Genomic DNA, 25,106 nt, shown 5'->3' on the forward strand with positions numbered 1-25,106 from the left:
ATCAAAATACTGAAAATACTGGAAAATACATTTTCCACACGACACCAAGGTGTCACCAGAAACAGACGAAATACACTTTACACTCAATTACATGAAACAAGATCTTAAAGCTCTGTGTCCCTTTCAATCTGTACCCGTTTTGACACGTGTGGCGTGCGCGTGTGGGAGGTGTGCAGGCGACTCACCAGCAGCCCATTGGTGCCGTGTATAGTCACACAGCGGGAGAAGGTGTGGTGGATGGACAGGTCGCTGACGGAGGTCGGGGGGTCGTAGCCCCCCTTCTGGTCCACGTCTCCGTTCATGTGGAAGTGAACCGGGTAGTGACCCATCGACTGTTGACCCATGTGCTGCAGCTCCACACTGGACACGTGCACAGCCTTGAAACCGTGCTCCACCTGGTGGGGAGGGGTTGGGGCGGGAGGAGTGACAGGCCAATTAGCGGACCTGTGCAGAGAGCACCACAGAGACGACAGTTTGGGGACGACAGGGCGAGAAACTGAGCGCCAGATGGCTTTCACGCCAGCGTGTACCGGAACGCCCCGCCCCCCCCCCCCCCGTTTCCAATGTGCCGCGGTCCGCTCAGAAAGTCGTACAGCAAAGGAACCAGAGGTGCGTGGTGCTGTTTTTCATTTGAATGTAACAGGATGTGTCTGAAACACTGCGACAGTAGCGGGGCATTCATCTCCATATGTGATGCATATTGTTCAACCGCAGACCAACTGAATATCAGCTGTTTAATTTAGTCAAGCCCAGACCTACTGAATATCAGCTGTTTAATTTAGTCAAGCCCAGACCTACTGAATATCAGCTGTTCTACATGCATGTACATGTGTGTATTAAAGGACTGGCATGTCAATGGGTGATATGCGACACCTCTGTCCCAATCAGGGAACTCGGAAGGAAAATCCAAATAGAATCTAGCAGGGATGAGAGCTTTCTTACACCCTCACTCTCTTTAAAGTATCACCCATTCAATTCCTCCATCAGCCCCTTTCTCCTGTTTGACGTGGAGAAATTAGCAAAAGGAGTTCAAATTCCACCGTCTCCCTCCCTCTCCTCTGTCTCTCGCTTCTTTTTTGTAAAATGTTGTAATATTTCAACGTGGGCCAACATCTCCCCAATCTTACCCTGATCTTCTGACTACTCTAATTGTTTCCATAAGTCTTCATTAAAATATAATGGGTAGTGGATGTGTGTGTGTTGTGTGTATGACTGCTTGCATGTTTGTGTGTGCGTGTGTCCTCCAACATAAAAGCCATCTCCCGTAGATTGGCCTTCACACGTTGTGTCTGTGCACTAATTAAAACAGCTGGCTTCGTTTAAACAAACTAACAGAATATTAATCAAAAGAGCTCTTAAGAAATAAAGTTACTCATAATTTCAAATGCTCTGGTATACCTAATTACCATACACAATGCAACAACACATATGGCCAATACAACAGTCTCTGTTCAGAAAGCGCCAGCTGTTTCTTTGTGTGAACATTAACTTGGCTGCTTCCTTAAATCAGGATTGATATTTGGCTGGTACTAATATTACCCATAGCTGTTTTGGGTTTGTGTGCGTTGTGTGTGTGTGTGTGTGTGTGTATGCGTGCACGTCTGTCTGTCTGTCCGCGGTAGAATTGCAGTGCCCTAATGACAGCCACCATAACACTGCCATATCAATGACATTACAGATGCCATTGACAGTCATGGCAGCTTGTGTCACCGAATGTCATCTTCTAACGGCAAGAGTCAAATTAAGTCATGACTGATGTTCCAGCAGGCTGGCATGTGTCACGCTCTCATCTCTCCCTCTGTGGTAATGGTTCCTGCCAGAGTCTGGCTGTCTAGCCCTGCTACAGGGGTGGTTGGCTGGCTGGCTACGGTCCCCTGTCCCTCTCAATGGTTCCTGCCAGAGTCTGGCTGTCTAGCCCTGCTACAGGGGTGGTTGGCTGGCTGGCTACGGTCCCCTGTCCCTCTCAATGGTTCCTGCCAGAGTCTGGCTGTCTAGCCCTGCTACAGGGGTGGTTGGCTGGCTGGCTACGGTCCCCTGTCCCTCTCAATGGTTCCTGCCAGAGTCTGGCTGTCTAGCCCTGCTACAGGGGTGGTTGGCTGGCTGGCTACGGTCCCCTGTCCCTCTCAATGGTTCCTGCCAGAGTCTGGCTGTCTAGCCCTGCTACAGGGGTGGTTGGCTGGCTGGCTACGGGGAGATGGAAGGGTGGTGCAATCCGACTAAACATCCAACTAAACGCCTGATTCTGCGGCTGACTAACTTCAGCTTTCCTCTCTCCGTACATGTGAGGACAATAAAATAGATGAGATTGGTCTCTTAAAGTAAACTTTATGTTAATTATACCATTTAACTTAAAACAAACAGTACTTTTTTTTTATCTCTTGGCAAAATGTGCAAAATGTAGACAAGCAATCTGAAACAGAATGAAGAAATCCTGTAACTTTCCCAAAATGAAGAGTTTTCATCTCTAGACATTATATCAACATGTTTGGGATGGTGTGTGGATGGATAAAACAATATGTAGGTAAAAGAATGAAAAAAGATTGAAGGATGAAGACCTCTATGATAAAATGTTAATCGAATTACCTTCAAATGTCCTCCAAAAGTGTCGAAGGAAAAAAACTTGCAGGCCTCATTGCCGTAACAGCTGGGATCCATCTCACCGCGTATCAGGATGTTACGACTCAGCAGACCGACTTCTGCCCTCATGTCCACCCCATCCACCTCCTCACCCATGTGAAGGAAAGCTGGCTTACCTACACACACACACACACACACACACACACACACACACACACAAAGAGTTAGAGCACAACTGGTAACACTCTCTCTCTCTCTCTCTCTCACACACACACACACACACACACACACAGAAAACACCAAAAAAATTATTGGGGACAACGATAACAGTCTTAATTTTCACTTCTGGGTGAGGACTTCAGTAAGAGGGATGTTTCGGTCTGTTTGGGACCGTCAGTAAGAGGGATGTTTCGGTCGGGGTGGGACTGTCAGTAAAAGGGATGTTTCGTTTTGGGTGGGACCTTCAGTAAGAGGGATGTTTCGTTTTGGGTGGGACCTTCAGTAAGAGGGATGTTTCGTTTTGGGTGGGACCTTCAGTAGGAGGGATGTTTCGTTTTGGGTGGGACCTTGAGTAAGAGGGATGTTTCAGTCTGGGTTGGACCTTGAGTAAGAGGGATGTTTCAGTCTGGGTTGGACCTTGAGTAAGAGGGATGTTTCAGTCTGGGTTGGACCTTGAGTAAGAGGGATGTTTCAGTCTGGGTTGGACCTTGAGTAAGAGGGATGTTTCGGTCTGGGTTGGACCTTGTGTAAGAGGGATGTTTCGGTCTGGGTGGGACCCTGAGTAAGAGGGATGTTTCGGTCTGGGTGGGACCTTCAGTAAGAGGGATGTTTCGGTCTGGGTGGGACCTTCAGTAAGAGGGATGTTTCGGTCTGGGTGGGTGGGACCTTGAGTTAGAGGGATGTTTCAGTCTGGGTAAGACCTTGAGTAAGAGGGATGTTTCAGTCTGGGTTGGACCTTGAGTAAGAGGGATGTTTCAGTCTGGGTGGGACCTTGAGTAAGAGGGATGTTTCGGTCTGGGTGGGACCTTGAGTAAGAGGGATGTTTCGGTCTGGGTGGGACCTTCAGTAAGAGGGATGTTTCGGTCTGGGTGGGACCTTCAGTAAGAGGGATGTTTCGGTCTGGGTGGGACCTTCAGGCAATTGGTTCAATGGAAAGAGATATCAACATCATGCAGTATACACACACACGTCATGCAGTATACACACACATACAAAATACAGATACCAGAATCACTTGCCCATAACACTTAAGAGCATCGCACTGAAAATACAACCAGAGAAAGTGGTGTCCAGTTACACTAGAGGGAGAAAATTGCCCATTGATTTTAGTCTGAAACTGGAGGGACAGAAAGTAGGGGTGTGTGTTTGTATGTGTGTGAATGTTTGTGTGACCTAGATGAAGAGAGGACTGGGTGTGGGTCAGACCCCTGAGAGGGACAAGGGCTCACACTTTCCACTGCGGTCACCATTACAGAAAGCAATACTTAAAACAGCAAAACACACAAACACTTGTGTCTGTACGTGTGTATGTTTTCTAACAACTTCAGCTACCACTCTGCTGGCTAAAAAGGCAGACAGAAACACTGGTGGAGACAAGTGAAGAGGTATGCACACACCAAGGCATATACACAAACACACACACACACACACACAAAGAAACACAGACACCCATTAATGTACCCAAACACAAAACCACACATCCCTCAAATACACATGCAAACCAGGGAACACAAATGGGAGGAGAAGGATGAAGACTGTGACGACGGATGCAGAAGGTCAGTGAATGGGGCTGCTGGTTTAGTACTCTGGAGCTACCGTCTTTGAACAGCCTCAAATAGATCTAACTTTTCATCACAGCAGGGCTTGACTATTATAATGAAATACAACATCAATAATATTGTGAAATACAAAGAATGAATATGTAGATCAAAGGTAGAATGGTTAGTCATGAGCCATCTATCCTTAAAACAGGTTTAAATAGAGAATTTGAGAGAATATATATTTAAATGTAATTGGTTCTGTTTCAACACCATCCCAAACTTTTGAGATGGGCACATTTATTTTAAATTTGGCCTAAATCTGTAATGTGTGGTTTGAATGTACATAATCAATGACATGAATCACTTTCATACACCAGTTTACAATTAAATTCGAAGTTTGAAAGTAAGTGGTTTTTATGAAATGAGACATTTGACATAGTACACCAGTTTCTGGGACCCATTTTGGCAGTTGCCCAAAATCACAGAATGCATCTTTAACCCTAAAGTTGTGGGAGTTGAGTGTCTGTTTCACTTTAGTGTAGCCAAACATACCTAAACATAACTGTCAAAGCCAATCTCACCCACAGACGTGTAGTATAACATTTTGAAGGGAAACAATGATTGCTTGTCACTTACAAAACATTGAAATATCCATTATAGAAGCAGAGTTAATTACATTCAGCTCTTAAAATGTCAAACAATCAAAAGCATGCAAACACTTGTCCCACACACACAGACACACAAACACACCCACAAACAGATACACGCACACAGACATACACGCACGCACACAGACATACACGCACGCACACAGACATACATGCACACACACAGACATACATGCACACACACAGACATACATGCACACACACAGACATACACACACACACACACACACACAGACATACACGCACACACACACACAGACATACATGCAAACACACAGACATACACGCACACACACACAGACATACACACACACAGACATGCAAACACAGACATACACGCACACACACACAGACATACACACACACAGACATACACGCACACAGACATACACGCACACAGACATACACGCACACAGACATACACGCACACAGACATACACACACACACAGTGTATAAATGGCAGCTGATTGGAATGGCAAAAGGAGGCAAATGCATTGACCAACACAAAAGTCAGGTTGAATCTAGAGCATAAATAAAGCCATAGATCTGTGTGTGGGAGTGTGTGTGAGTGTGTGTGAGTGTGTGTCTGTTTGTGTGAGCGCGTGTGCGTGAGTGCGTGTGTGCAGGACTAACCCTAACATTAATTTTGGTATCTAATCTTAAAAAAAAAAATTGTCTCACCCATAGGTGTTTTCCTCTCCCGGGACAAACGTTTTAAACTGACGTCAGCTGTGAGATCATGTTAGGGTGCATGCGTCTATGTGTGAATGTCTTAAGACAGACAGACACAAACATCGACCTGCCCACACACACACACACACACACACACAGTCTGGCTGTAGCCTGTTCTGACCTACTAGCCTAATAACATCTTTACATGCTTCTACCCCATTACATCCCAGGCCTCTCACCAGCCCAGGCCTTTACACACACACACACACACACACACACACATCCATGTTTGAGTCTTTGTTTACACACACCCAGACATACACACACACACACACACATCCATGTTTGAGTCCTTGTTTACACACACCCACACATACACACACACATCCATGTTTGAGTCCTTGTTTATACACACACACACATACCAGGATGTGCATTAGGGCTGGTGGGACTATAAGTCTGCTGGTATTAATAATCATCTCCACAGGGCCAGACATTAAAAACAGTTTAAATGTAAACAGTTTCTCCGGCTCAAAATGCTTATCAGCCAATTCCCATCTTTGATTTGCTAACACAGGATGACAGGGTTAAGCAATTAAAATCACCAACGTAGTTGGAAATGGTCCGACACTTGTTCATTAAATCAAAATTCTGCCTCAATGTGAAAATGCACTGAACATAGGTCCAACAGTCCTGATAAGCAAAGTACCTCAATGCCATAGGTTTGACTGACTGTTGATTTAGCCCACAGTGTAGATCGCCTAGCTCCTCATAAGTTACGTAAATTGTAATATCCCATGAGTTTTTCTCCCTTTGAAATGTAGAATTTCATTTAAATAATTTTAGTTTGCTGAGAAAGTAAATGCAGCCAGCAGCTTAAAATGAAGATTTAATAGAATGAATAAATGTAAAAAGCAGCCAAGTCTTTCTTCCGCCTTGCAGACAAACACACAACTACAGGCCAACACTCCCATTGCCTAGCCTATACATAGACATTGTGGATTTTATCATACACAAAAACGTGAACATGTTAGTAATAGGTAGTAGCCTAGTCAAGGATGTATAACGTCAGTAGTAGCCTAGTCAAGGATATGTAACATCAGTAGTACTGTAGCTAGTAGCCCAGTCAAAGATCTCTAACATTAGTAGTAGCTAGTAGCCCAGTCAAAGATCTCTAACATTAGTAGTAGCTAGTAGCCTAGTCAAAGAAATCTAACATTAGTAGTTGCTAGTAGCCTAGTCAAATATCTCTAACATTAGTAGTAGCTAGTAGCCTAGTAAAATATATCTAACATTAGTAGTAGCTAGTAGCCTAGTCGAAGAAATCTAACATTAGTAGTTGCTAGCCTAGTCAAATATCTCTAACATTAGTAGTAGCTAGTAGCCTAGTCAAATATCTCTAACATTAGTAGTAGCTAGTAGCCTAGTCGAAGAAATCTAACATTAGTAGTTGCTAGCCTAGTCAAATATCTCTAACATTAGTAGTAGCTAGTAGCCTAGTCAAATATCTCTAAAATTAGTAGTAGCTAGTAGCCTAGTCAAGAATGTTTAACGTTAGTAGTAGCTAGAAGCCTAGTGAAATATCTCTAACATTAGTAGTAACTAGTAGCCTAGTCAAGGATGTTTAAAGTTAGTACTGTAGTAGCTAGTAGCCTAGTCAAGAATGTTTAACATTAGTAGTAGCTAGTAGCCTTGTCATGGATGTTTAAAGTTAGTAGTAGCTAGTAGCCTAGTCAAATATATCTAACATTAGTAGTAGCTAGTAGCCTGGTCAAATATCTCTATAATTAGTAGTAGGTAGTAGCCTAGTCAAAGATGTCTAACATTAGGAGTAGCTAGTAGCCTGGTCAAATATCTCTATCATTAGTAGTAGCTAGTAGCCTAGTCAAAGATGTCTAACATTAGTAGTAGCTAGTAGCCTAGTGAAATATATTTAACATTAGTAGTAACTAGTAGCCTAGTGAAATATCTCTAACATTAGTAGTAGCTAGTAGCCTAGTCAAGGATGTTTAAAGTTTGTAGTAGCTAGTAGCCTTTAAAAAATCTCTAACATTAGTAGTAGCTAGTAGCCTAGTCAAGAATGTTTAACGTCAGTAGTAGCTAGCAGCCTACTCAAATATGTTTAAAGTTAGTAATGTAGTATCTAGTAGCCTAATAAAGGATGTCTAACTCTAATAGTAGCCGGTAGCCTAGTTAAGAATGCATAAATGTTACATTGGGGAGCAACATTTATTACAGACTAATATCACTAGTGGCAAGAGTTGACCAATTTATGAAATATATTTGTTTCTTTGATATAAAGTATGATTGGAGGAAAACATTCTGTATACAATACCTATGACATAGATATTTGCACAGAGCTAACATGTGCCAGGTTACCCCGAGGGAACTAGCTACAATGTTGTATTCTATTAAATAACATTAATCTGGATTTTAATTTGGAATGTTTGAAATTGTTCCCATGTATGGGCCCACCCTAATTTGACTCATTAGGACTATATAAGACAAGGGTAGGTATTGATGTCTGCTTCCCAAATGGCCTTTGTGTTCTTAGATAGTGGCCCTGGGGTGAATTAGTGCATTATAAAGGGAATAGGGTGCTATTGGGGATGTGCATGTAGTGACTGTCACTTAGAAGAAAACAGACATGGTTATCTATCTCTGCTAGATTACGCTGAAAACATGAGAGAATATTCCAGCTGGTAAACTGAGATTAGACACTTTGAGACAAGCCTCCTGCAGTATGGTTGACTTCTGAGCAAACACTTTGAACAAGTTTTGATGACATCCATGTTTGAGTCCTTGTTTACCACAAACAAACCCTAACAATAAAGTGCCAAGACCTTAGCCTTATGGCAAAATGGAAAGACTTACAGATGACACTTGTTTTTTATTACAGAGAACAACAAACACTGAGAGAAAGAATACGGTTTAAGAGTTTGGGAAGGCGTGCAAGTTTATTTAAACATTATTCAGATGACGGGAATTGTCAGGAGATTCTTTTTGCCAGCAGTGTTGAAAGAGACAGCAAAGGAAAGATAGAGAAGAGAAAGGCAGACAAATAGAAAATGGGAGAAAAAAAGGGAGATGGAAGTGGGAGAAAGATAGAGGAAAACAAATACTTCAGTTGATGAAAAACAACGAGGCTGTGGATGAAAGAGCAGCACATTGCATCCCACCTCCGCGTGAGTGTTATTGGTTAGGCGTCTGCAAACATCTGTGGAAATACCTCTGTCTTTTTCTGACTTAAATCCATCTGTGTGTGTGTGTGTGTGTGTGTGTAAAAGAACACATCTCAGCTGCTTTTTGTTTTTAAACTGTGACCGTTAAAACCTCAGATGTGTTAACCGCTCCACTACACCGCGGGGAGGGATGAAGGGAGACAGGGAGTAGTTCAGGGGAGCGAGAGCAGAGAGATGAAGAAAAAAAAGAGAGCGATAGAGAAGTAGACAGACAGTACCTGGCGTCTATTCTCCTGGCCTTGTCATAATGAATGAGGAGTGGTGGTTCACAGTGGTGGTTGACTGGTGGGAGTGACAGTTCTATGAGGTTTCAACCTTTGTGTATGAGTTTTTATATGCGTGTGTGTGTGTGTGTGTCCCTCTCTTGTTGGGCTTAGTTGTGGTCAATTTGTACAAATTATTATTCATAATTATTATAATTATATTCCAGCCACCGACCATCCACTCTGTCAAAAACAAGCCTGCGGCTGAATCTAATTGCCTACCCCTGCTCTAGACTCTGGAGAGTGGAGGTCTTCTAATCCACAAACACTTCAACTCTACTGTAGGGAGAAGTGGCTATCAAAGACAGACAGATGGAAAAGAAAGACAGGGAAACAATAAGACAAACAGACAGTCTCTACATGGGGACAGAACGATAAGTAGAAAGATAGATAGAAAGATAGATAGTTAAAGATGTGTACAGAGGGAGACAGACAGAGAAACCGACATGGGTAAAGATGTAGAGACATATAGAGACAGACATAGAGAGAAACAGAAATGGGTGAAGATGTAGAGACAGAGAGAGACAGACAGACATAAACAGAAATGGGTGAAGATGTAGAGACAGAGAGAGACAGACATAGAGAGAAACAGAAATGGGTGAAGATGTAGAGACAGATAGAGACAGACAGACATAAACAGAAATGGGTGAAGATGTAGAGACAGATAGAGACAGACAGACAGACAGAAATGGGTGAAGATGTAGAGACAGAGAGAGACAGACAGACATAAACAGAAATGGGTGAAGATGTAGAGACAGAGAGAGACAGACAGACATAAATAGAAATGGTTGAAGAAGTAGAGACAGAGAGAGACAGACATAGAGAGAAACAGAAATGGGTGAAGATGTAGAGACAGAGAGAGACAGACAGAAATAAACAGAAATGGGTGAAGATGTAGAGACAGAGAGAGACAGACAGACATAAACAGAAATGGTTGAAGAAGTAGAGACAGAGAGAGACAGACATAGAGAGAAACAGAGATGGGTAAAGATGTAGAGACAGATAGTGTAATGGCTGCCCCTCGTGGGGCTGCGCGCTCTCTCCCTCTCTGGTGCTCCAGCTCGCCAGCGAACCAACTGCTGGCTGGAGACTGATTGCAGCAGCACACTCCATGGACACACCTGCTCCCCATCACTAATCAGGTTGTCTTTATGTTTGTCACTGTTTTACCAGCACCTCACCAAGTGTTCTGTTCAGTCAGCATCGCTGACACTGAGCTGCTGCTACCTTTATCAATAAATAAAGAATGTACTATAATTGTAACTGTCATTTGTTGTCGTTAGGCTTCTCTATCTTTTCTGCCTCACCTTTGTATGCACTCACTACCCTTGCATATCACAGACAGAGACAGACAGAGACGGTTCAAGATGTACGGACAGAGAGAGACAGACAGGAGTAAAGACAGAGACAGACAGAGACACAGAGATGGTTCATGATGTACGGACAGAGAGAGACAGACAGAAAGAGAAACAGAGATGAGTAAAGATGGAGACAGAGAGAGAATAATGGAGAGTAATTAGATAAGATGAGATTAACAGAAGAAGCTCCAGAGGCCTTCAGAAGTCTTGAAATATATTAATGTTGGGCGCCGGGAGAGAGAGCCTTTCCGTCTCCCTCAGCTAATGCAGCCTGGATCCCAGTATGTCAGATCCAATGGAGTTCATGTGTGGAGTTAGAATTAACTTATGCTAAGGAGTGGTTCTCAACTATGAGATCAAACCAGAAAAAAACACTTACATTTTACAGAGATTTAGGTAGAATTAGGGCCGTTATGAGCGTTGTCTTTCCCACTATTTCCTTATTTTAATGGTTAACTCTTAGAGTCAGTTTGGTGGACAGAGATTAACAGTAGACTTTTCTCTGTCTGTCTCTATCGGTCTCTACATCTTTACCCATTTCACTACATCTTTACCCATTTCTGCTAATGCCCGTCTTTACCCATCTCTTTTTACCCATCTATTTTTCCCTCTCTTTCTCACTCACTCGCTCGTCTCTCCCATCCCTTTATCTGTCGCTCTTTTTCTGTCCATCTTTCTCTTTTTCTCTTTCCCTCTCTGTCAGTTTCAGATTGTGGTCAATAAGTACTTGTTTTACTTGTGTCACACAACCTCACACACACAACCTCACACACACCAACACACAAGTTGTCAGGCAGCAAAATGCTTGATTGAACTGTGTGTCTGGCCAAATGATGTCACTTGGTTTGGCTCCATTTACAGGAAAAAAAACAAACATGACGTTAAATATTTATTAATGCCACCCTATTCCCTTCAGAGTGCCCTACTGCTTTAGCCCTGGACAAACGCAGTGAACTACATAGGGAATATGGTTCATACTAGGATTTAGAACACACTGAGAAACTGAAAACACACAGTAGAATGAAACACACAGACACCATTACACGACTCAATGATACTTCCACTTGTGTTCACAAGAATCTTTCCAACAGCTATTTTCAGCATATAAACAAGTCGGTCCCAGTGAGCTGTGAGTTCAAAAGAACTCAGTTTAATTTACAATGACAGACATTTTTTTTTAACTGTGCACCTACAGTCAAACAGTTTTCTTCACTGTCCAGCTCGCTAATAATCACTGGAATGAGATGCAGACAGATAGGGAGCATCCACAATTCAGAAATAGGATGGCTAGAAGATATTTTGTCTTCACATTTTGAAGGTGAGAAAATATAACATTAATTTGACACCCCTGGTTTAGAGGCAACGTCCATCTAAATGAACAAACACCCTTTGACATGGTTACCATAGTAACATCCTGAAGGTCTTCATGGGAAAATAAACTCTGACCTCCGATGTCACGGTGACGAGTAAGCATTGGTGACCTTGAACTTGCTTGCTACGTCAACATCCGTCAGGTCATTCTGCATTGGACACACATTTTTCCCAGGGGGACCCGCGATCACGCCCACACACACACACACACACACACACACACACTGACCTTGGACCTTGACCTGGGTGGGCCTACAGGTGGGGCAGTGCAGCAGAGTGAACTCCTCGGCCTGGTGCATGGAGTAGTCAGTACTGGCCAGCACCACCGTGTCCCCTGGGCCCCACCCCTCTGCCGGCTCGGCCAGCTCCAGAACAGTACTGTTGGACAGGCGCTCTATGGAGATGAAGGCTTCAGGTCGTACTGTAGGGACACACAGAGAGTGACGTGTCAATCAACAGGGTTGCACCAAAGGTGCTGACGCACAAATACATGTAGGCTTTCATATACACAAGCACGGGCGCACACACACACACACACACACAGAGACCATGGTGTATATTTACAAACACACACACACACACACTAACACTTTTCCCTGGAATCAGCGAAAGCAGCTGGTTTAGTGCATAAAGTCCAATGAAGATGAGCTTTTCTGCTGTTTGCTGTCCCCAAATACTGTGTGTTTGTTATTCATACATTGTGCCGTCTCTAAACACTGCCAGTTAGTGCTGAGGTTTGGAGGGGATCATGGAGATATAGAACAATGTGAATGGACAAGCAGATAACTAAGGGACCTAATCACCTTAATTAAAACACATTCAACAAGTAGCTGGACATCACAAACACTCACAGACACACACACACACACTTAATTAGCCTTAATCAAATCTGAATGGGCTAAACCATTGCACAAGGGGACACTGCAGACGCACCTCTGTATAACAAGATAAGGACAGTACTGTTCTCATTACAAGAACATGAGAGGCCTTCACATGGAATCCCTCTCCAATGCTCTGAACCAGTGAGTGTGTGTGTGTGTGTGTGTGTGTGTGTGTGCGCGCGCGCGCATGTGTATTGAATTATATTTAACTGATGTTATTAGAGATCTGTGGTTAGAAGCCAAGAATAATCGGAACAGTAATGTTAATGGAAGCGAAGCATTTACTTTGAACCACAGATGTTTCTGTCAGCTCTTTCTAATCAGTTCAGGCATCAGTAGTCAAACCATGACCTGGCTGTGAGGAGGGGAGAGGAGGTGCACAGACTGAAAGCAGGGAAATAATGGGATTGATTGAGGGTGGGATGGTGGAGACTGATTGAAAGTAAAGAAAGACAGATATTTCTATAATTCCATTAGACACATAGAGAACAGCACTGTTGACACAGACACACACACAGACACACACACAGACACACACACAGACACACACACACAAACAGTCCTTAGTGAGGTGATGGATGGGGGGGGTGTTTGTCATCTGCCAGGTCTTTTGGGCCTAAGGAAGCATTGCCATATGCAGATGTTAGAGGGAGCACACCACCCTAAAACCACCCTAAACATGCACAGACAGTAGGCACGAATCTACACACACACACACACACACACACATATACATACATACAAGCACTTACACAAGACACAAACAGACACACAAAAGCAGTGAGCGAACTTCTGACTGCCGGTAGGGAAGAGGGAGGGTGAGCGTTGTTGTGAAGGAGACAAAATATGTGACACTCAAAAATCTGCACCGAGACAAGCCCAGACAGAGGGAACGCCACGTCTCCAAACCCATCGCAAAGGTCTCTCTGTCCTGTCTCTCTCCATCATCCCTCTCTCTCTCTCTTCATATCTCTCTCTTTCTCATCGTTCCTTCACCCTTGTCATCTCTCTCTTCATCTGTCTCTCTCCCTATCTCTTCCTCTGTCCTCTTCTCTATCCAGGCGCCTGTTCCTGTTCTGACGCTGACCTTTCTCCTCCTTGGCATGTACATGTCTGTGATTGTAGCTTCACACATGAAGTCACTGAGCTGGCGTGTTTTTCTGTTCAATCATACATTCCGTGCATACCAGGTAACCCACATGGAACAAATACTTATAAAGTTAGGGATAAGGCCTGTGGCGCATGTACACACACACACACACACACACGTCCATACCTAGTTTACCACAGAGGAAGCGTATTCTGTAGTTGTTGCAAAGGCCGTGGGCCTGGTCCTTGTTGCGACAGACGAAGCCATATTCCTTATCAGACTTATAGATGACATCTCCTGTCTCGTTATACGGAACACCATCATAGGTCTCAGCCTTCAGGAGAGATTGAAGGAGCGGGGGGGGGGGGGGGGGGGTAGTAAGAGAGGGGGGTGGGGGAGGGAGAGAAACAGCAGAAGTGGGATTCAGATTGAGGTAAAAGGAGGTTAACACAAGTGAAGATGTTTGCCTTGGCTCCAACATCTGAACATCGTGCCAGGACAGTTTGTTTACGCTATTGTAATGCTTATTCAAAATACCAAAGACAAAGGACGACAGGCTTTTCCTGTCACAGTACACTGTGTATGACAGATAGAGACAGTAAGCCTGTGAGTGTGTGTTTCGGTGTTTGTGTGTATAAAACCACTGTGCCAAAAAACGCTGCCGTTTTACCAAGGCGGTGGAAAGTGTGTGTGTCATGTTTACTGTGGACACCAAACAGCTGGTGCACATGCCACGCACCCGACACACACACCCGTGCCCCCAACACACACACACATGCGCCCCGCACACAAATGTCCCGGGGCACACACACATGCCCACAAACACACACACCCCACACACACACGCGCCCCAAACGCGCACACACACACGTGACCCAAACACACACATCTGGTTGCTTTGGCCTCAACGTAATTACAGACACATTCAAATGGAAATAGATCAAGCCAAATTGGTTTTGGCTCATCATTGTCCCAAAATTATTTTAGGAGCTACGGGGCTAGAGGCAGCAGCTGTTCATGTGTGAGTGTGTTCAGTGTGTTACCTGTAGATCCATTGGGGCAGCACAGAGGCGGTCAGGGTAAGTGCTGTGGAGATCTGACAGCTTCTCCCAGTCTCCTGACCCTCGCTCATCATCCCTGTCAAACCACTCGGTCCACTCAGCCTCTGGAACCCACACAAACGCACACACAAACACACACGCACACACTCATTTAAATGTGATTCCTACATACCACTGCGGATATTGTGTGTGTGTGTGCGGGTGTGTGTGTGTCTGTGCGTGTGTGCATGTGTGTGTGTGTGTGTACCTTGCACCCATTGACTGGAGGTGGTGATGGTGAAGAGCTCTCCATAGCCTGACTGGAACATACATGAACTACGAGCCTCAGAGGAGGCCTTGGTCCCTGTTCACACAAACCAGTCAGAAGAGTCAAGCGCGCTTTAGCATTCATTAACTGTGTGTCAGGCTGAGAGAGAGAGACACACACACAGATGCCTTCATACATTTTAAAACTTGCCTGGGAATTCAACATAAAGTGTAGATAATGTGATTTTAGCTTTTACTTCCGTTACTTATTGCTGCTTTTTATTTTCAACTTGCATTTGTCAACGGAAACAAATGTTTTCTACGCCAATAATGCCTAAGTGAATTGGCATACATTCACAGTGTGTGAGGTTGAGACGGACCAAGTTATGGCAACTCTATAAAGAGGGAAGAAGATTCACCTTGATAAATAGCATGATCCTCCACAGCCGTGGCCGAGTCGCCTTTCACAGCAATGAAACTCCAGGCATGACTGAGGAGAGGGGAAGGGAGTGGGGTGTAAAGGAAAAGGGAAAATGAGAAGATAAGAGATGAGAGATGACGGATCAAGAGTAGAGAGGAGAGATAATGGATCAACAGTGAATAGAGGAGAGGAGAAGAAAGAGGTGCGTGATACAAAATGGGGAAAAAATAGGATTGATTGAAAGTGTGATGGTGGAGACAGATAGAAAGTAAAAAAAAATTGGAGGTTATATAATTCCATTACAACACTCTTGTCTCACACATACACGCATTGACACATACTGAGACAAAGACAGACATACACACAGACAAAGAGAGCCACACACACAGAAAAATACAGACATAGACACACACCAGCCAAACCTGGGAATGATGTTGGCATAAGGTGTCGGGCAGTTAGAAAACCCAGGGGCTGGGTGGATAATTACAGTAGCTATCCCATCATGCTTCACTCTTGTGAGGACACAGTGACACGTGTGTCAAGGGATTTGTGTATTCCTGTGTGTGTGTGTGTGTGTGTGTTCGTGTTTCTGAAGGGAGTCCTTGTGACATTCAGACCAGGACATTACAAAATAAATGTGATTCCAGTTAAAAAACTGTCTTGAGTACAAAATATCACTGGGTCATTTAGAAAAAAGAAAAGGGTGTCAGCCAGTTCATGGAAATACAGCTATTAAATTACTTGGTGTACATGAGATGTGATGAGGAGAGAAATGATGAGGAGAGAAAGCCCAACCCCTGAGGGACAACAGAAATACACTGCATTCATGTTGCTTTGCTAGCTATCATGCTAGCTAACGTGCCCATTTCAGAGCAATGTCACTGTAAGCACGGGAGACTGAAGTCTCGGTAGATTTCCGTGTCTCCAAGCGCATCTACAATACCAACAACATATTAGCTTTCAAGACATGTAAGAGCAGCCCAAATAGAAACACACACACAGACACACACACACATACTCCTGCATACACACGCGCAAACACAAACACACACACACAACCTCCGCCACTCATAAATACCACTGTGACTTTTGTAAACGTATGTAAATTGCATTCCTGGAGGATGGATTGCACAGATCTTGTTGCATAAATTATTGCCTTATTAAAATGTTCCTTGGCACACCGCGAATAATAAAGTCCTCTCTCTCTTTCAACACCTCTTGGCACCAGTGTGAGGACGGTGGGCGACGAGGGACATTAAGTGCATTCACCTCCCCCTTCAATTTTCTCTGTCTGTCTGTCGACATTACTTCTCATCTAAAGACGTTTGAATATTTCAAATTTCAGTTCTCTGTTTGTTGGGAAATTTGCTGCGGCCTTTTCGGCATGTACACACACGCACACACACACACCACACACACACACACACCAGGTCATTCTGACAGCCACTACAGTGTATAACATTCCATCTACAGCACTGGTGGTTCAATTGAGGCCTACTGTATGGGATGAATGCCATGTCGTCATATGTGATTATCTCACTTAAACGCTACTCCGTAACCCTCATTTTCAGTAATTTTCTTTCCCAAAATGCCTGAATCCAGCTGTATTAGGTTTGTTACAACAGTTCAATTTACTTTCCACTTTCAATACTTTTATTTTAATAATTTTTTTTACAGTGCTTTCACTAAGCAGTTCTGTGTCTGGGGAGATAAGGACACTGTACAAATCGATGTGGTGTTTTCTGGTAGCTAGATGAGAGAAAGAGCGCAAGAGAGAGACATCCGTGTCTGTCAGCAGCCTATAAATCAGTGTGTGATGTTATGCTACGCTATGTTGCTACGCTAGGTTTGCTAGCGCATGGGATAGGAGAAAAACCATCTGCTAGCACTACGCTAGGTGGCTACGCTAGTGCTGTCATGTGCTAGGTCACACGCTCAAATGGAGCACATTCTTTGAAGGTATTGCAAAAGGCTGAGAGGTAGGGAGAGTTGAGGAGAAGGCTGAGCCATTAATGCGAGGAGAGGAGAATCTGGCATGACCACGCTAGGTGGCTACACTAGTGCTCTCATGCTCTGCACACGCTCCACTATGGAAGGGAGAGGATTAAGAATAGAGTATTTCTCCTAACAGTGGCTCAGGACTCAACTCACAGCACACCAAGTCAGGACCAATTGTTGGCTTAACCCTGGCTAGAGATTAGAAATGAGACATTCAATGGTAAAGCTACAAAATATGACTTACCATTTACCACAGCAGTGAAAGTAGCTACATTAAAAAAATGTATCAGCAGACAACTTTAATGTTCCATCTGCCCATGCCATTTTTTGATTTTGTTTCAAATCAATTGTCTACCTTCTCTAAGTTGGTTAAGACAAAGCTTCTGTATTAATGATAGGCTGTAAATGGATGAAAATGCAGAAACGATTTGAGGGAGCCATTGTGTTAGAGGCATGGATTTCCGTATTGTCTGACAATGAATAACAATGGCACCAAGACCAGAAAATTCTATAATTTAAGTATACAGTACACAATCTGCATCCTAAAATTCCCAGGTTTACCAGAAATCCAAGGTTGGATTGCAAGGGTCATGGGTCAGGACCCGGGAAACATACCGGAAGCCCAGGCGGTGGAAGTGTCTACTGCCCAGCTTGGAGATAGTCTTCTTGGCTGACTCCTCTAGGTTGTTAGACCCCTCGTCATTCACCACCATGGCCAGTATCATGCCATTCTCTACCCCATCCACATACTTGGCCAGGCGACGACTCTCCTCCTTACTGCGGTATGTGTCAAACCTGAGAAGCAGAATGGCCAGTGTTTAGCCTAACTCAGTGGTTACCCAAATCTTTTCTCATGTTTCATGTAGTCTTAAACTTGCTTCGACATCAAACTGCTAACTGAACTGAACTAAATGTGCCAGTTTGGTGTTAAAATATAATAGGTGAAATGTCTAGTGTAGGTCCGATTAAATAGTTAGGAAATGATACTGTAGCGACATAGCAGAACAAAAGGTCTTCACACAATTCCTTCAATAAATGGCTTTTATACTATTGGCTTTTTGTAATTTATTTTGTAGAACTGTAGAAGAATTTCTGACAAATGATTAAGAATGAATGTATCAGTGATTATCAGTGAATGATAAATGGTTCAGTGATTATATAAGAATAATTGCACACATCCCCAGTACTGAGCTGTGTAGACTAACTGTAAAATCTAACTCATTTCATGAGCTCGAGGGCACAATTTGGTTTGGTGAGGAAATGTAGGTCAATGCTTCCCAAACCAATGAACACATTTATCAATGGGATTTTTATTTGTGAACTGCCTTCACTTAGTGAAGAAATACTCAAAGTTTGGCATCGTTTGAAAGCTTAGTTTGTTTTAATTAGTTTTTAATTATTGTTTACTAGTACTCTAAATGTTTTTATAACAATGCATTTCATTTTTTATGACTTTTGGTACTTCATCAATAATATTTAACTAAATGGGATAGGGAGAACATTGTAAATCTGAGATATGTACACACCCCATCTCATATCATAATGTTGGTCTTAACGCAAAGAGACACCCATTTCCTCCAGTTATTTTTGCTTCTCACAACCACTCTGTTACAGCAAGGGTGATAAACTTACATTTTCTAATTGATTATTAGCAAGCTAACACACTTAATGTCAGCAGCGTTAAATACAGCTAACGTTGCCAAATAAGCAGGAAATTCAGAATCCTTCCACACTAATGTGTAAAACATTTCAGATCAGACTGTATAGAATATAGACCCTGAAAGGGTGGATAGGTAATCCCCCAAAAAACACATAGTAACAAATCAGTCAATGGATGGCAACACACAACCGCCAAAAGGTCATAAAACCAGCAATCAAGAGAATGCTGTATTCACACAAAGACACTTCTATAACCACACAGAACAACAGTCCAAACAATTGGTATGCAGCATAACACATTCCCCCATCCCAAGCGAAATACAAAGAGTCACAAACATGGGAGCGTACTGCAACTGCATGACAGCTTGATAAACTCATGGTGGCTCTCAGAAGGAACTCTGACCTCAGAGACAAACTGGTGCACATTGCATCGAGCTCCACAGCCTGACCAGTATAAATCACCAATCCCTCTACAGCCTGACCAGTATAAATCACCAATCCCTCCACAGTCTGACAAGTGTTAGGTCCTGAGTGTATTTTTGTTATTCACATGAGTGTTTAGACCATCCCTACCATGAAGTTTTTTAACATGTTTTTTTTCATTTAAAGTTTTGCATGCTCCCAATCTATATCCTCCTTCCACCCATGCTCCCCAGATAAATGATCCCTTCACACACTCTTTGTATAGTGTTTATTCCTCTCCTATTTATTTCTTAGTATTTTTTGGGGGGGGGAAATGGGTTGCCGAAGGTTACGGCAATGCACTGGCCACCTACTTGACTTAATTTCCTGCAGCCCTGAAGGTGAAACATCAGTACCTGTCGCTGTGGAGCACTTCTCCAGTCTTGGGGTGGATGACGTGAACGATTATTCCGCGGTTGCCCCAGCCTCTCTCAAACAGGTAGCTGTTGTCCTGGCTCTCCCCGGGGTGCAGGGTCTTGTTGAGGAATGTCCAAGACAATTTCTTCTTACCGTGGATCTCCAGTGTACCCCCTGTCCCCACACCTATGTACTTACGGCCAAAGTAACTGTGCTCCGTGTCCTTATCGTCAGACCTGGAGAAGAGCCAATGAGAGATCCGTGAGGGCTAGGAGACTAAAGATCGGTCTAGGAGGTAGGAGCTAGGAGATACAGACTAGGTTATAGGAGCTAGGATATATCATCTGGGGTTAGGAGATACAAGCAAGGCAATTGGGGGTACGGGCTGGGAGATGGAGATAGAGGCTAGTTTCTATTGGAGTCCAGGTGCATTACCCACCTTCCAAACAGGGAGATGGTAAGGTTGCCCTTATACGGGCAGTCAGGACTTCCTATGTGAAGCTGTCCTCCGTTGCCGATCAGAATGTGTTTAGTACGCAGTAGGATAGGATGATGGGAGTCCGCGATCACTAACTTTCCTATAGAGTGAGAGAGCCAGAGAGAGGATTGGAGAGAGAACCAAAGAGAGAGCAGTGGAGAGAGAACCAATGAGAGAGGAGTGGAGAGAGAACCAAAGAGGAGTGGAGAGAGAACCGGAGAGAGAGAGCAGTGGAGAGAGAACCAGAGAGAGGAATGGAAAGAGAGGTGAGAGAGCTTTACTGGGAAGTTCTACGGGCAGGTATTTCATGGCATGGACCTGCCAACACATCACTTCTGCCTTTATGGCACTGAGCTGTGGTGTGCGCACAAACTCATTCATATAATCCAATAGTAATGTAATTCCCAGACAACACAGCCTAAAACTGCAGGAACTCTGGTGGCATAGTCTGTTAAACCATCTTTATTAGTCAATAAGAGAGTCCAAAGAAATTTTTGGCGCGATGGCATCCGCTAAAGGCCAAATTCAAATGTTTCCTGGGCCATTATTTAGCTATGTATATTCTAGATGAATAAATCTTTCCCCTAATGCTCCCCTAAGCTAACCCCTAAGAAGGAAATAGCCGTTTTACTAGTGGGGACAGCCTAACAAACTAAACTGTTAGATTTTACTATCTAGATTTGGATCAAACACACACACACACACACACACACACACACACAACATACCGCCACTGGTGATCTCTATGGAGTGAACAGTAGCTGAAGAGGTGAGCAAGACCTTCCTTCCGTAACCAATGGTGACACGGTGGGCTTCACTGTGACCTGGCATCCACGGTTGAAGCTCTGGGTCTCTGTCTGGACACACTGTTGTAAATAAACACACACACACACACACATGCACACGCATCATGATATACTCAAACACTATGTCAACATCATATAATTAATTCATCAGTCAAAGTCGATCGATTGGCCTGAGACCAAATGGGCCAACCAACCAGATCCCCGTCTGGGTTGTACAGATTGATTTATAGATTCCAATCAACTAGTTTTCCCTATGAAAGAGAAAACATCTGACACAGCAGTTTTTGGTTTGAGTCTTAAACTAGATCTGTCTGTGCTTTAGCCAACTCATTTGTGGTTATAATGGCGTGTCTGGCTCCATAACTAACTAGATATGATAGAACAACAAAAGGTTGAATGGAGGTTAACAGTTCAGACAGACAGTGAGAGAGAGAGTGAGAGAGAAGGGTGAGACAGACAGTGAGAGAGAGAGTGAGAGAGAAGAAGGGTGAGACAGACAGTGAGAGAGAGAGTGAGAGAGGAGAAGGGTGAGACAGACAGTGAGAGAGAGAGTGAGAGAGGAGAAGGGTGAGACAGACAGTGAGAGAGAGAGTGAGAGAGGAGAAGGGTGAGACAGACAGTGAGAGAGAGAGTGAGAGAGGAGAAGGGTGAGACAGACAGTGAGAGAGAGAGTGAGAGAGGAGAAGGGTGAGACAGACAGTGAGAGAGAGAGTGAGAGAGGAGAAGGGTGAGACAGACAGTGAGAGAGAGAGTGAGAGAGGAGAAGGGTGAGACAGACAGTGAGAGAGAGAGTGAGAGAGGAGAAGGGTGAGACAGACAGTGAGAGAGAGAGTGAGAGAGGAGAAGGGTGAGACAGAGGGAAAAGGGAATGGAGAGAGAGAGGAAGGGGAAGGGAGGGAGAGAAAAACAGGAAGGGAGACAGATCGAAACAGATGATGGGAGAGAGGGAAAAGAGAATGGAGAGACATACAAACAAGCATGAACAAATACACACACACTTATACCTGTACAAACATGTACACACACACATACCCAAAAAACTGTTTGCCACAGACACAATGGGATCAATTAAAACAAAACAAACATGGGTTAAACCTAACCATTACTTCTTACTTACACATATTACTTTCAAACCCAAACCTAACCTCTAAACCAAGAATAGCATTTTTCATTCAAGTAGCATGTTCCTTGTTCGATTTTCCTTTAACTTAATTTTGGTCCTCACCAGGATATTAAAACCTGTACACACACACACACATTGAATAACCATCAATTTTTTTGTTGCCAAAATGTCTATCTTGGTATTACTCACCCATAATTACACCTCCCCACAAAACACACAGACACACATCCTCTCACTCCACAAGTCTTTCATCATCAACCAGAGTATTTCCAGAGCATTCTGAGTAGTGCATAAAAATATTATGACAAAAAAAGTGAAACCAACTCTCAGAGTCCCTGGCAAGAAGCATGTGGAAACGCTGACCCCGACACTTTTCAAACTGTTTCATGAAAATAACACAGTGACCTCTGACTAACCTCGGTTTGAACACTGGAAGACAGAAAGCACCAGGGTCACAACACACACAAATACAAACACAAAAAGAAACACAAAAACACACACACAGTGTGTGTGCACTATATTGAAACCAACATCACTGTGTAAGTGTGTGTGTGTGTGAGCATGCATCCATAATTATAACTATGAAAAAAATCTGCCATCCGCTTGTTACTTTACTGTTCATTCTGCTTATGGAAAAGTATGGGCTGTTACAACCCAATCTGGCAACCGGAGCTAGGCCTGCACTTTAATGATTATACAAAGTAACTTTCTGTCAAAGCTTCTGTGTGTGCAGAGGTGTGTATATGTGTGTGTGCTGGAGGGATAGATATATAGAGACAGACAGAGAGGAGGGATAGATATATAGAGACAGACAGAGAAGAACTGCTGGTTTGCCTCTGAAACTAAGAAGGGGTGATCCTAAAGCTCCTGGAAGTGGTGTTAGGAGGCCAGTAGAAGCACTCTTCTCTGTGATCTAAAGATGGAATCCCTCAACCCAAGGGCAGTAACTAGGACACAACCAGGTCGCCTAATCACCCTCCCTCACCATTTGTAATGGGTATATATCACGTCTCATTTCTCCAGCTGATAATTGTTGTGTAAAATGCAACACCCAGCAGGTTGGCGCTCCATTGGGTGTCCATGAGGTGACTTTTCCCCTTGCTTTGTAAAGCTCCTTGAGTACCCGTATGAATCCAATTCTCTGACACTGGAGATGTATTACTGATGACAGTATTGTTTTCTGCTGCAACTTCCATGAACCATGTCATTGCCTCTTAGATTTTGACTTCCAAGCACTACACATCCAAATTCTACACATCCAGGCACTACACATCCAAATACTACACATCCAGGCACTACCCATCCAAATACTACACATCCAAATACTGCACATCCAGGCATTACCCATCCAAATACTACACATCCAAATACTGCACATCCAGGCATTACACATCCAAATACTACACATCCAAATACTGCACATCCAGGCACTACACATACAAATACTACACATCCAGGCACTACACATACAAATACCACACATCCAGGCACTGCACATTCAAATACTACACATCCAGGCACTGCACATCCAAATACTACACGTTCAAGCACTACACATCCTACCACTACAACCCTCAGGTATTAAATTAGTGCAAAATGCAAACAAAACTAAATCAAACAATCTTCTCTAGAGTTAACTAATGTTATCTACAGTACATTGAGGAGATCAAAAACGAATCCCTCTTATTCTCTTTCCCTCTAATAAATATCTGGCAATTGCTTTGATGACAAGCTGTTGTTTAAAAAACACATGCTTCTGAAATAGTAAAGAAACTGAAAATGTAAATTTCATTCATTTACAGAAATAGAATTTATAAATTTGACAGTAGAAAACAAATAACCCATGTCACCTTTATGTCTGTTTTGATTTACGGGTGTATAATGTATATGCAAGCAGCAGCTTCCATACTTATATCATTAGACACCGTCTTTCACTGAGCTCTTTGATTTATATCTAGAGACAGTTTTAGGACTCATCAATGCATTTTGTACAAAAAGGTGGGATGCCTCTCTGAGTTTAAGGAAAGTACACACTTTTGTTTATTTACGAGGTACTTTTGCAGAAACTTCCAGCTTATCTCATAAGATTTATCAAAGTTAAAACAATAAATAAAAGAACACAGGATTAGTAGGTACTTGATACGTCAAGGATAGCTTCTGTACTAGGGAAAACTGCATTCACTATTCTTGCCCCTAAGAGTGTGAGTTAGAATACTTTATGCCTTCAAATAAATTTTTAGCTATACTTGAGGTTTTGCTTGAAGAGGCGTTCTTCTGTTTATGGTGTAGGATTATGTGGTTGTTTGCTTTTTTTTGGGCTACTATAATTATGTATTTTATCTGAATACATATGTAACTGTGTATTGAACTGCAATCATTAATAACTTGTTGTTTTATCAAGTGTATTATGTACCTTCTGTTACTATAAAAATAACTTCCTCTTAACATTCCTTCAAATATAGGTAAATACACAATACATAACAAATACAAAGAGATGGAACCCCATGAATCTAATTCTAACCCTGACACTAAACCCAACCCTAAAACAACAGGGTTTCTAGATATGAAGTTCAGACAAAAGGTCCACATTTAAAAATTATTTCCTTGGTTTA

General features: G+C 43.1%; 1 protein-coding gene across 3 annotated transcripts in view; it reads right to left on the minus strand.

Annotated features, from left to right (window-relative positions):
- The window catches only part of cemip (cell migration inducing hyaluronidase 1), a 105,539-nt gene that overhangs the window by 24,348 nt on the left and 56,085 nt on the right, over window positions 1-25,106 (minus strand). For all 3 annotated transcript variants that reach the window (XM_010877012.5, XM_029125274.2, XM_034288069.1), the window contains exons 3-13: window positions 21,294-21,431; window positions 20,527-20,665; window positions 20,087-20,323; window positions 18,225-18,404; window positions 15,610-15,680; window positions 15,192-15,287; window positions 14,927-15,048; window positions 14,070-14,217; window positions 12,142-12,333; window positions 2,584-2,753; window positions 186-395 (exon numbers count right to left, since the gene is read on the minus strand). In XM_010877012.5, the coding sequence (XP_010875314.3) occupies window positions 186-395; window positions 2,584-2,753; window positions 12,142-12,333; window positions 14,070-14,217; window positions 14,927-15,048; window positions 15,192-15,287; window positions 15,610-15,680; window positions 18,225-18,404; window positions 20,087-20,323; window positions 20,527-20,665; window positions 21,294-21,431 (1,703 nt within the window). The remainder of the gene's footprint in view (window positions 1-185; window positions 396-2,583; window positions 2,754-12,141; window positions 12,334-14,069; window positions 14,218-14,926; window positions 15,049-15,191; window positions 15,288-15,609; window positions 15,681-18,224; window positions 18,405-20,086; window positions 20,324-20,526; window positions 20,666-21,293; window positions 21,432-25,106) is intronic.

This window comes from Esox lucius, chromosome 2, assembly GCF_011004845.1.
Source record: "Esox lucius isolate fEsoLuc1 chromosome 2, fEsoLuc1.pri, whole genome shotgun sequence".
In the NCBI taxonomy this organism is placed as follows: Eukaryota; Metazoa; Chordata; class Actinopteri; order Esociformes; family Esocidae; genus Esox; species Esox lucius.